The 12528-nt window shown below is 39.7% G+C and overlaps 1 protein-coding gene across 6 annotated transcripts in view; it reads right to left on the bottom strand.

The window, feature by feature from the left end:
- Positions 1 to 12528, bottom strand: part of RALGPS2 (Ral GEF with PH domain and SH3 binding motif 2) — a 134260-nt gene that overhangs the window by 11402 nt on the left and 110330 nt on the right. For 5 of the 6 annotated variants that reach the window (XM_055724484.1, XM_055724485.1, XM_055724486.1 and 2 more), the window contains exons 14-17: positions 11480 to 11534; positions 7738 to 7815; positions 6063 to 6168; positions 5252 to 5344 (exon numbers count right to left, since the gene is read on the bottom strand). In XM_055724484.1, the coding sequence (XP_055580459.1) occupies positions 5252 to 5344; positions 6063 to 6168; positions 7738 to 7815; positions 11480 to 11534 (332 nt within the window). The remainder of the gene's footprint in view (positions 1 to 5251; positions 5345 to 6062; positions 6169 to 7737; positions 7816 to 11479; positions 11535 to 12528) is intronic. The other variant, XM_014277319.3, reaches the window with a different exon arrangement.

The following is a 12528-nucleotide window of genomic DNA, read 5'->3' as shown; positions in this document are numbered from 1 at the left end:
TCTTTGAATCAAAAACTCCGAATTAATCTGTGAACAGACTTTTCACTCCAATCTTTTGGCACTTACAAATCTCCCGCTCATCACCTCTTGTTGAGATTTCATAGCCTTCTAATAGTCAATTATTTTCTCTGGCTGAACACACTTGCTAGAACGACCGCATTCTTTATCAGGGTATTTCAGTGGAAGTGCTTGAGCAACAACTACCAAGTTTACTAGGGTGCCAATAAATGGGTTGAATTTTGAACATAACATGCAGTGAAAGGCTTGGAATGAAGACGGGTTCACGTTCGAGCACGAAGCCTCAAAAAGTCTCTGTTGCTTTTCCAAGGACCTACAAACATGGAAAAAAACTCTGCATGCTATGTTGTCACAGAAATCGGCAAGACTCTTCCAGCCTGATCACTATAAAGTGGTTTTTTGGGTGTATGCACATTTTACAGGGTGAATGCTTTCTTTAAGACTGATTTTAAGTTGGCTGGTTTTACTAATTGCCTTTTCTAAAGGCGCACAAGTGCTATAGTGCTATCACAGGAGCATGTTTGTGGGCACCATTTCAGCATACGAGATAAAACACCTTAAGCATTCTACACACATTCCTCCTAGATTCTCCTGCTTCACATCTCTGGGCTCTGAAGTTCACATTCTCTTTATAAACAATCTTCCATTACTGTAGTAGTAACTGAAACCTGTTCACTACTTAAAACACAAAACTCATTATATTTAGTAGTCTTTCTGAGTAGATGCAGCACAATAAAGTTTGTCACATCCACCTAGATATAACATCCTCTTCCTTTTGACTAGATTCATATCTAGAATACATACTATACTGGATGCACTCCTTTGTCTTTGCTCACGGGCATGAGAAGAGCAGCTGGCTTGCCCGTGTCTAAAAGGGAGGGGGGGGGGGATTTCTTGCCCTTTTTGCTGGATTACACTGGGATTTTAATGAGGTAATTTTCCAAAGAGATTGGCTATTATAAGCCTGGAAGAGCTTTGAGTGTCAGCGCACTCCAAGTCCTCAGTCTCAGCTGCCTGAAGCAACAGCAGCAGCAGCAGAATAGTCAAAAGCATGCCTGTAATCAAGACACATTTACCACAACAGCCCCAGCCAGGAAACTTTACATAGCAGACTGACTTTTTCATTGCCAGTGTTCCTTTCCATGTCACAGAGGTCTTGAGAAAGGAAGCTAAAAAGACAGATGTTCAGATGGACCCAGAAGATGCTTGGAATATTCTACCTAGTAAATCTCAAATGTATCAACTTTTGAAAAAGAAACCTGCTTCAAATAGACCACATCATGCTTTTCATGCATTTAACCTGGACAGTAATAAAACAAAACCTAGATCTAACCTCAAGTCTCTTTACTTTGCAGAACTGACCCCTTAGGTATATCACTGGACAGTATTGGTAAAGTGAACATATAGCCATGCACTAGCTGTCTACGGATGGTTGACTATCCAAACCCACAGTTTATTCTCTCTTGATTAACTTTTTTTCTGAAAATGCAACCAAATGTGAATTGAAGCATGACACTTGACAAGTCATCTTCACGGATCCCAGAACAAAAGCTGAGGCTTTGTACAATAACCCTGTAGTGAAACGGATGGAAATCTACGCCATCAAGGCTCAGTGCCAGGTTTTGCACTTGGGTCACAACAACCCCAAGCAACCCTGCAGGCTTGGAGCAGTGACTGGAAAGCTGCCCAACTGATAAGGACCTGGGGGGTGCTGGGCGACCACTGGCCAAACGTGAGCCAGCAGTGTGCCCAGGTGGCCAAGAAGGCCAACAGCATCCTGGCTTGTACCAGAAACAGCGTGGCCAGCAGGAGCGGGGCTGTGACCGGCCCCCCGCACTCGGCACTGGGGAGGCGGCACCTCGAACCCTGGGGTCAGTGTCGGGCCCCTCACGACAAGAGGGACATTGAGGGGCTGGAGCGTCTCCAGAGCCGGGCAGGGGCTGGGGAAGGGGCCGGGGCACCAGGCTCGGGGGGGGGGGGGGGGGGGGAGCTGGGGGGGTTCAGCCTGGAGAGGAGGGGGCTCAGGGGGGACCCTATCGCTCCCTACAGCTGCCTGACAGGAGGGTGTAGCCAGGTGGGGGTCGGTCTCTTCTCCCATTTAACGAGTACCAGGACAACAGAAAACAGCCTCAAGCTGTGCCAGAGCAGGTTTAGATGGGGTATTAGGAAAAATGTCTGCACTGAAAGGGTGGTCAGGCACTGGAACAGGCTGCCCAGGGAGGTGGCAGAGTCACCACCCCTGGAGATATCTAAAAGATGTGCAGATGTGGCACCTGGGGACATGGGTTAGTGGTAGGCTTGGCAGTCCTGGGTTGACAATTGGACTTGATGATCTTAAAGGTCTTTTCCAACCAAAACAATTCTATGATCCTAAAATAGCTAGGCTAAAAGCACAACACAGGTAGGCTAGCTGAACAAAGTTATAACCAACTACTATTAGGCTGTTTAATAAACCGGAGGCTCTCCCCCTAATCCCCCAACCTCAGTCTTCCACAGCAGTTACCAGTTTATTTTCCACTTGAATTTCAGTATAAAGATTAAAACTCTGTCCAGAGGAATGAATGTATCCACTGTGAACTACCTGTTTAAATAAAAGATAATCCAAACTATAGCTAAGAGGTATTTGCGTTATTTTAACTGTGACTGCACCTGGGAAACCAAATCAGAGACCTGAGCTTTATAACATGCTTTACATCCAGAAACAGAACAAAATACGTTTGTTGCCCTCAAAAGCTAAAAGCAAGACACCAGCTGTGTACAGCCAAACCCAAGGTTGCACTGCATAGTTCAGTCCAATTTCAGAGAGTTAACTTAAAAGAAATAAACCTGCTTTAACAGTCATTGCTTTTTACTACTGGTCCGCCACCTCCCCTTCCTGGGAACCTCATTGCTCAAATTCTGCTCAGAATTTGCAAGCCATAAGGCTGGCGGGCTTCTGATGGGTAATGCTGCCAGCATTATGGACTTGAATGTCTCCTAGCCTCTATCTGCAAACTTTGTTATTGGTCTGCTGGCACATCCGTGGACAAATAAACACAAGAACATAAGGATGCGAGACAGATTATAGCTTTGTAAGCACTAGTCTCTGTTCACTAGTAGCTTAGTTATTGTAGGTATCTCAACACATCGGTGACTTGGGGAATTTTAAGTCATTTCAATATGTTCAGAAAAGAATTTCTGAAAGAGCATTCTAAATGGATATGACTGCATTGCAAGATAAAAGTGAAGGCTTTTGCAGAAACAGAGACTCAAGAGGATCAGACACCAGACTTGAATGTTTACATTTGTTACTTTTTTACTTCATTTACTTTCCCTAAAGAAAGGGCAAGGCTATTTAAATGATTAAAACTGTGATTCTGCAGGAAACATATAAGCAAGTGGATCACATAAGAATTCCATATATTTCATTTCAAAGAATAAAATTACCAGCTATGCAATTCTTCCAAGTTCTCTAAACCTGTAGGCTATTTAGATTGTTTTGAAATATTTATATACAATACTGAAAAAGCTTCTGATTGAATAGGTACAAGCATGGTAAACTCCTCCATCATTCAGTACTTTGACAGCAGACAAGAGGGACTTACAAATGCATATTCTACTCTTAAAAGACAACAAAATGCAATTTTGGCATAAAGCCTAAAAGCATCACATCACTAATAGGAGCACAAAGTCTGACATTACAAAAATTTTTTTTCCCATTTCTCAACATTTCCAGAGAAAACGAAAAGCTAACCATTAGTGACATAAGGGCAGCACAACTTCTCTCTTGGTCCTTTCTTTTTCCTTTGCTTTAATACTTTGCATTTCTGCCTGTAATAGTTTATACGTCTGCTCTTTCCAGCTACCTTTACTTCTATTGGAACAGACTCCTTCTGTAAGGGCTTCACTGACAGGGGAGGCAAATACATCCAGACACATACACTTCGCTAAAGACACCAGGACACAGATGCCTGGCTAACAGGCCTTTGGTCTGGGCTAGTATTGTCTTAACTGGCAAGCCAAACTAAGTGAGATCAGTTTCAGTTTCACCTAAGCAATCAAAGCTAGTAGGGGTGAGGTAGAGGGATGATGACAAAAAAAAATATGCAAATATTTCTACAAGCAATTAGCTATTATTAAACTACTTTGAGTATTAGAATACCATTTCCTAATGAGCTACTTTCAATAAAAGTGGAAAATACACCATTTTTTGCAGATTAAGACAATATTACACGCAAACTTCTCACACAGGAAGTTCAAAGAGTCCGGGAGTCTATTAATCAGAAATCTTAAGCTTCAAGCCTCTACCCTCTGAACATAATAGGACAAGAACACACTATTTTGTACCAGAAAGAAATAAAGATAGTCCCCTTACAAAAATTCTAGAAGCACATCTCGGTTCGTAAAATTACATAAGCTTTGCTTTATGCAAAATAAATGTTTTTCAGTGACAGTTGTCATAAATTAAACTGAAACGCTGGCCAATGCAACTATAAGTAACAGTTCTGCGTAGGGAATGCACTCACATAAAGATCCAAGTACCTCAAATTTTAGCTGGTTTCTTAACAGAATTTCTGGCAGCATCCTTTTCCATTATAATTAACCAGTGAAAACAGGAACTACACACCTCATAACATCTCTGGAACACCTACAGAAAATCCTTTTACTACTTCCTCACATAAGCAAAGTATTTTTAGCTTCTTTCAAATAAAGCTGTGGCACAAGGAAAGCCAGCATCATACGATATGTTAGCTTTCTGCTTAACATACGAAGTGTTCCGTACTCTGGTGTAGTTAAGGGATTACATGATTTAACAGGAAAAGACAGTAGTCTAATTTTACCACATATGTGGAATCAGTACACGCTTAATGTCATATGTAGTGACTTCTCAGTCTTTCCACATCAATGCTTGTTTGGATTTTAAGTAGCCACCAACTGTTGCAAGACTCAGAGATCATCAAAAGCTATGATTTCTACCTTAGAAAAGCAAATGGACCCAAGACATAGTTCCCTTCCTTACAAGGCCAACCAACGCAACGAGATGCATGGCATATGCACAGCAGATGTTCTTGGGGTAGCACATAAACGTGCACGATATTTCCGTTAGGGCATATCCATATGAGGTGTGTGACTGACTGGAAGACAGAACAGCGCTGATTCGAAATCATACAAGTCCTGAACCACACAGTGTTTACATCAGGGAATCACATTTTAATTTTGGCAGATGATACTAGAATATGCCTGTTTTACATACATGTTTTCTCTCCGTAGCCTTCAGAGATTTTGCAGCGTAGTAAAAGAGTTGGGTTCCACACAGTGCTACCCAGTATTTCGTCCAAGATGCTACCTAGAGAGAAAAGAGAAAAAAAACGAGAAGCGCAACAGATAGGTGAAATGTTCTGTAATACTGCGCTGTAAAATAGCAAGCATCACTCTGCAAAAACGTGACAGCACTAACTGCCAGCTAAACAATCAGCCATGTTTCCAAAGCTGCTGTTTCTAGTTATTCGTGGAGGCCTATGAATGCACTAAAAATCTAGAGAGCGGAAAGAACATATGCCTTTCCTCACTATTCTGAGAAAAAACGTCTGCGCCTTACTCTATACATTCTGCAACCCTTATTGAACACTTCATTGGGTTAGAGTACATTTGTCCCTTTTTTTTTTCCAATTCATGTACGCCATAAGGTATCTCTTAGGCATCCGATAAGGTATTTTCGCTTACAATTCAAAATCAAGCATCTGCAATGCAATGCTAAGGGTTATTACCTATTGGTAAGTTGTTAGGATCCACATACCGTTCCGGAAGACAAAACATGCTCCTCTTTTTTGAATTGTAATTGAAAAAAATTTTTGTAGTCTCTTCCACTCCCTAGAATGTGGATGTAGTTATATAAACTGAATAAATCCACCAAACAGAAGAATGCAAACTCTAGCAGTGACCCTAAACCTTAACCAGCAAGGCAGAGGAGATCTCAGACACTTGAATTAGTTGTACAATGGCCATTTTATTGTATTTATAACTGGACAAAGGAAGAAGGTGAGAAAATGAATTAAAAATCTTACTGTAGGTTTTTTGCCTTCTTTCAACAGTGTCTTCCTCCTGAGAACACCTTGAATAGTAACTGCTCCTGGATACAAATGAACAGCCAAATCTTCAGATTCTAGAGAGCTGAAAGGAGCATATGAAGATTTGTGTGAAAAACTATTTTTCCTAAAGTAGTTTTCCAGTCATTACCACAAACTAACGCAAACATCTGCATTTTAATTTAGAAATGTCAACTTTTTTGTTTATTGGACTTCATTGTGGAAAAAGACTTTGGCTGTGACAAGGAATTGCTGTTGTGAATTTACACTCACAAGCAGAAGTGATCAGAAAAATTAATTAGCCAAGCAGGTAATCCTTAATTAAAAAAAATTAAACTCAAGACAACTGAAATACAAGAACAATTAATTTTGAAAAGCAAACATTTGAAGTACATTCATACAGCTGCTCTATGTGTTAAAACCTCTCCTTCAGCCCTTGCAAGAAAGATTTGAGTATTTTTTTTGTTAGAAACACTGGAATCATTAGCACACCAAAACCAAAGCATAGCTCAAACATGCACAATCTTTAAAATATCTGAAGGCAAGAAGAGTGGGAAGGAGGAGTAATAAAGAGTAGAAACCGGAACCACAGCTTTAAGGTGTTTTAACACATCTGGTGCTGTACTAATCATCTACTCTACGTAGGATCTAAAAGCAATGGGCCAAAACAAATGCCAGGTACGGCACTGTGAAAAGAAAACTTAGTTTTATTAAAATTACAAAGCTGACTGGCTTACAAAACATTTTCAGTCAGAAAAAAAGATAACAGGAATCATTTCAGTAAACGTCAATCACAGTAGCTAACAAAATCGCTGACCCCAGCAGCTTTCTAGAAAAGCCAAGAAATTGAACAGCACCTGAAATTCATTTCGAAGCAAGCCAGGAGTTGCTGTTTCATCCATCCTAACATTCATGAACGTTCAAAGCAAACTAGAAATCTAGCAAACATTTTCATTGCTGCGCCTAGTGAGGATGATGATATGGAGACGATTTTTGACACTGATAGATGTGAACATGAGTTTAATTCAGTGAGACAATGCTTGCTTCTTAACACGGGAAAAGTTTCACAGTTAACGGCCATCTCTTTCCCAACTGCAGTGCCGAACAGCTGGAGACAGAATTTGCATTTTAATTAATCAGAATAATCAGTTATACTCTTGTCAGCTTGCAAATGATATTATATGTAATAAATTTGGGCTGATTTTAATGCGTTACTCATTTTAGGCGTATCTCTGACTTCAGGGAATGGGGGAAAAGAAATTCAATACAGAACTGCCAGCAAAGAAAACATCTCGAACGCTATCCATTAGTGCAAGCAGCAGCTTTGTTGTCCACATGAGAAATACCAACACTGCTACGCAGTGGCAAGCAGTAAAAAAGCTACCTCTGGTAAAACATCTTTAAGCCTTGATATAAAGATCCAATGGTTCAGAATTTGGATTTGCAGACCAGAATGAACAAAAGCCCTTACGGTGAAACAGATTAAGTCATAGAAGAGGAAAGCTTTAAGTCTGAAGGAAAAGGTCTCTACCTTTATTTTCACATGTAAGTTAGAAAGATAACATCAGAAAACACCCACTTAATTATTAAACCAAACCAAATCACCAACACCAGAGGGAAAGTCTGACACCTCTGTGTGCCGTGGGGATTGTACCTGCTGGCCTTCATGTGGCCTCGATAGCCATTTCGTGACACTCTTGTCCCCGGACCGAGAGAATGGTACAACCTGTTCCTGTTGGATTCCATTATAAATTGTATGTATTACATATACTTTTATTCACACAAACAGCACGACTGCTAAAACAGCACAGTATTTTTTTGTGTGTGTGCATATCACAAAGCACCTTCTTTCACACACAAAACAGGGTAATTTTATTTAGAAAAAAGCATGCAGAGGTAGATACCATGGGTTTGTTATTTCATCAGATGTTCTCTTCGTCAGAACTCATCATACAGAAGTGTTTTATTGACACTGAAGAACAATACACTTTGACAGCAAATTCTGCGTTTAGATCTTAGAGATTAAATCAGTGTAAAGGATCCACATTAATAAAACTTGTCTTTCAATTCTGACTTCAGCTGTTACTACAAAAAATGGTTTCAACTTCTATGATTATGCACACACACAAGCTGCTGGGCTGAAAGAAATCAAAGGCACTGTCAAAACATGCCTGACACCATTTAGAATATTGTTGTATTAAGTAACATTGAAATAAGTGAAGCAATATTTCAGTTCCGCAGTTCACACAAGCTTTAAAACTTCACCTATAAGCTTCACATTTTAGAGTCCTTAACCTGATCTATACCATTATCCCTAACCAGAGCTGTGTTCTCCATCTGCCTTTTGAATGCTGCTTTGCTTCATTGAACCTTGTTTTTCTGGAACAGATCCCTTTGTCGACTGAATTCCATTTAAGTCAATAGAAACACAGGCACTTTGTCCTCACCCCCTATTTTCAATCCATTTTTCTAGTTGCTTGTGTTATGCTGAAAGATTGGAAAGCAGCTCTAACTCTGCAAAGCAGGCAGTTAAATACAAGCCTATGAGAATTTTACAAGCATAATCGCCTACACAGTAAAAATCTAACAATCTGTCACCTGTGAGAGGGGTTTTGCATTAGCTGGAAAGCTGCTTATGCACGGACAGGGCAATATTTCTCAGAATGGGAAACCTAAACAAGTAGCACTGTCATGTTTCAATCTGAACTCAGAATAGCACAGAGCAGGCAAGCGAGACGGGCTTGAAGATGGGATACAGTAAAGACCAGCAGCGTTAAACAAGAAGAACAGGGAGGGGGGTTGTTTGCTTTTGTTGTTTTGTTTTTTGAAACCAGATCAAACTATTGCCTTCGCTACAAGAAGAGTTATCAAAAAGATACTAATTAATTACCATCTACTAATCTATCCCAGAATTTGCCAGAATATGTCTTTCAACATAACCGCTACCTTTGAATTCATAAGTGATTTTTTTTAAATACGTTCAAGATATAGACGAGTAAAAGAATAATTAAGATGAAGGAAAGAAAACTGTAATTTGAGCTGTGTATTTGTGCATACATATATTTTACATGCAAATGAAATACATTCTCTTCTTACCTTTAAGCTTGGGGTTTTTTGCATAACAAGGAGGCTATATCACTCTTGGATTCGTGCTATTTCAGGGAAATCTATTCAGAGACACTCAGGATGACAACCAATGAGACTGAAGAGCTGTTACGTATACTGCCCTTAACGTGATATAACTGTCAGGACTTGGAATTAAATTGTCCTTCAAGTAATTTTGATTAGCCTAAATGGACACCCCAATGCTGAAAGCTATTTCTCAAGTTTCAGACTGTGTCTCTGTTGCACTTGAAAGCAATCAGTGAGTCCAATTCTCAGCCCTTCTGCATTTCCCACTTACAAACAACGGGAGGGTCAGGAAAACTGGGAATATTTGTTAGAATTCCTTCTGTTACCTGGGGAATCTGTGTGTGGAGTATCTCATTTCTTTCTCTTAGGCATATGATGCAGATTCAAGCCCCCTACCCAAAGATCCAGTTTCTAAATCACTGGGAAATACTGAATTCCCACTCACACTGCATAGGAAGTAATCGTTAATAACACTGAATGTATTCCAATTTTGCCAGTAGCTGTTAATTCCAGACAAACACTCCTCTGTCACTTGAAGACTCTTAGAAGAATGGACACCCACTGTAGAGATCAAAATTAGAGTCACACCCTTCTCTAGTTATCTTAAATATTGACATTTGCATGTCAGTGTATTACCTATTGAATTACAAAACGTGCTTCACCATCTTACAAACCAAAGAACAGACACAGGGTTGCTGGTGTGTCTCTAGGAATTTCACACATGACGTTTTGAATGTCTGTAAGGAACCAATCCCTCTCCCTGGGAGCAGGCAAAAGAACTCACCCTGAAAAACGGGCAACTTCAGAGTTCTCAAAGAGCTCTCTCAGGAGAGAAGAAAGTACTGAAGGCAAGCGGAATTTGCAGGAGGTATCTTCTGACAAAATTGTTTGACGTGGAGCAAAGCTTCCAACTGGGAAGAGTCTGGACCAGCCAGTTCTCATTAGGACAGGGATGAAAAAGCTCCACCTCAGAAGTCCACACAACGATCTGGAGTGTTACCATGAACTTAAGCCTGAGGCTTACTAAAACTATTCAGTTTCTTTTGCTGCTCTGAGTAAAAGCACTTAGTTCACCATTTTGTCTAAGGCTTTCCATATAACTTTTTAGCTTTGAGAAATAACCTGAAAATGATTAATTCCATAAAGCAACAGGGAAGAAAAAGCAAGAAAACCTTGTGAATCTTGCAGGTTGCATCAAAAAGCACATACAAGAGATTTTCTTTCTGTCGCAATTTTCTTTCTATGATTATGTGGACTGTTCTTATAGCTTACATGATAGAATCATAAGGGCATTTCTTCATGCATCTGTAATCATATTTATAGGATGAGGTATCAAAGAATTCACCTTTGGCACATAGAGATTTTCAAAGATTTCTTTCAAAATTAACACAGAACTTGAACTGCTTCAATGAATTCAAGCAATATAGGTTTGTGGTAAAAAATCCTGGCTATAAAGTTCTTTGACAAAAAAAAAATAAATCTACAAAACATGTCATCAAAGCATGGTAGAAAAAGTCACCCATGGCAACTCTGAAGCTGATGGATTACCTGAAACTAAGTTATAGAAGCAAACTGCACACTGTATTGTGCACCTTACTCAGCTGTGGGAAGATGAAATTTCCACCTTTTATTATATTAAATTACAGCTGTTAGTCTTTTTCCACATTCTCAAACACAACACGGGAAAGGACTGAAGTGGTCAATGTCACCTGAGCACTTGCAGTATCGGATAAGGGGCAAGATGTTAATTCTGGACCACAAAGCCAGACATTAGCAAAGGGCATTTCTGCATTTTTCCCGTGTAACACAAGGGCAAGTAACAAGTGAAGAGCAGGTGAGAGAGAGTGAACCAGGTGACTGTGTCAATGACAAGAACAAAGGGACTAAGAATGGATGAAATATCTCAGGGAAAGTGAAAATGAAAAACAGATGGGTCACATAAATAGCATACACAGGACATACAAATATAGAAAACCAGAAAAATCATTTGAGGTTTAATGGTACTCTGGTTGAACTATTTAAAAGAATGGGTGCAATGAGTAAGCACCCAATGAGACAAAAGCCCTATTAACTACCACTGAGCAGAAGGTACTTCTCTGCTGCTTTAACAGAGCCCATGAACTTACTACAGTTTATTAATATTCTTACACACAGAAGATCTCTAGATCATTAAAATCAAGCACCATTTTCAGGACTGAGTTAAAGATTGTAAGTAGCAATGTCTGAATAGAGAAATGCAGGTTCTGAGCAGCAGTTTTTCTTACCTTTCAAATGCTGGCCATGAAGTCTCTTCACTGAGTTCAGAACCATCACTGCTGCCTTGAAAAAGATAAGAATGAATGATACTTTTATTTCATCATCCACAATCCATCTATTTCAATTATGTCTGCTTCTCCTCAAAATATTCAAGTTTAAATGTATAAAAACCACTTCACTAAAATACTACAATGAAAATACTTTGTGATTCGCTTCAGGAACTCCACAAACTGAGGCAGAGATTTGAAGGGACAGGGTCTAGGTGCACATTAAGTTGAAGAAAAGGAGCACTAATAATAATAAATACAAAGGCATTTTCCAAATGTGAAGAACACCCTAAATGCAGATTTTTCTGATTAACACAACAAGCATTTAAAAAGAAAGGTCACTTTTTAAGTAATTCCTTATGAAGTCATATGTGGTCATAACACAGAGGTGCCAATTCACAGTACTGCAAACTCACTGCTGAATCTCCAATGTATCAGAAGGCTTTGCTGATGTGAGAAGCCTCGAACAACCTTTTAAAGCTATCTCCTGCTTACTGCATCAGACCACAACAGTATTTTTTCCTCCTGTGCTTCACAAAGTAATCCAATATTACTGCAAGTATTTTATTTTAAACACTGAAAGTTGAGGAAAAACGCAAAATCCCAAATATCTGATGCATCCACTTAGGGCAGGCCCATAAATAACATACTAACTTTACAATTCTAGTAAATCCCATCAGCCTGAAAATTCGTGTTTAAATATGCACAATAACACAAGGTAGCGTTATCTGTAATGTTGTTAAAAATCAGTAAATATGTCAGTATAGAAATGCTGTTAAAAACTCGGTATCTTCAGTTACTAACTGTCCTACAACCAATGTTTCAGCTGTTGCCTTGCTAGCTCTCCACCTTTCAGAGCAGACCAACTTCCCATGCCTGCTGCCATCCTTGCCCCCCATTTCAAGCCAACATGTGGGTTTGGCTCCTCAGTTTCAGCCTAATTCCATGTCAGCTACTGCTAAAAGCTCACCTTTCGGCACACTAACTTGACAGCTTGTTGGCTCTGCCTC

Source organism: Falco cherrug, chromosome 12 (assembly GCF_023634085.1).
Source record: "Falco cherrug isolate bFalChe1 chromosome 12, bFalChe1.pri, whole genome shotgun sequence".
NCBI classification, from domain to species: domain Eukaryota; kingdom Metazoa; phylum Chordata; class Aves; order Falconiformes; family Falconidae; genus Falco; species Falco cherrug.
This window is presented reverse-complemented; position numbering and strand designations above follow the sequence as displayed.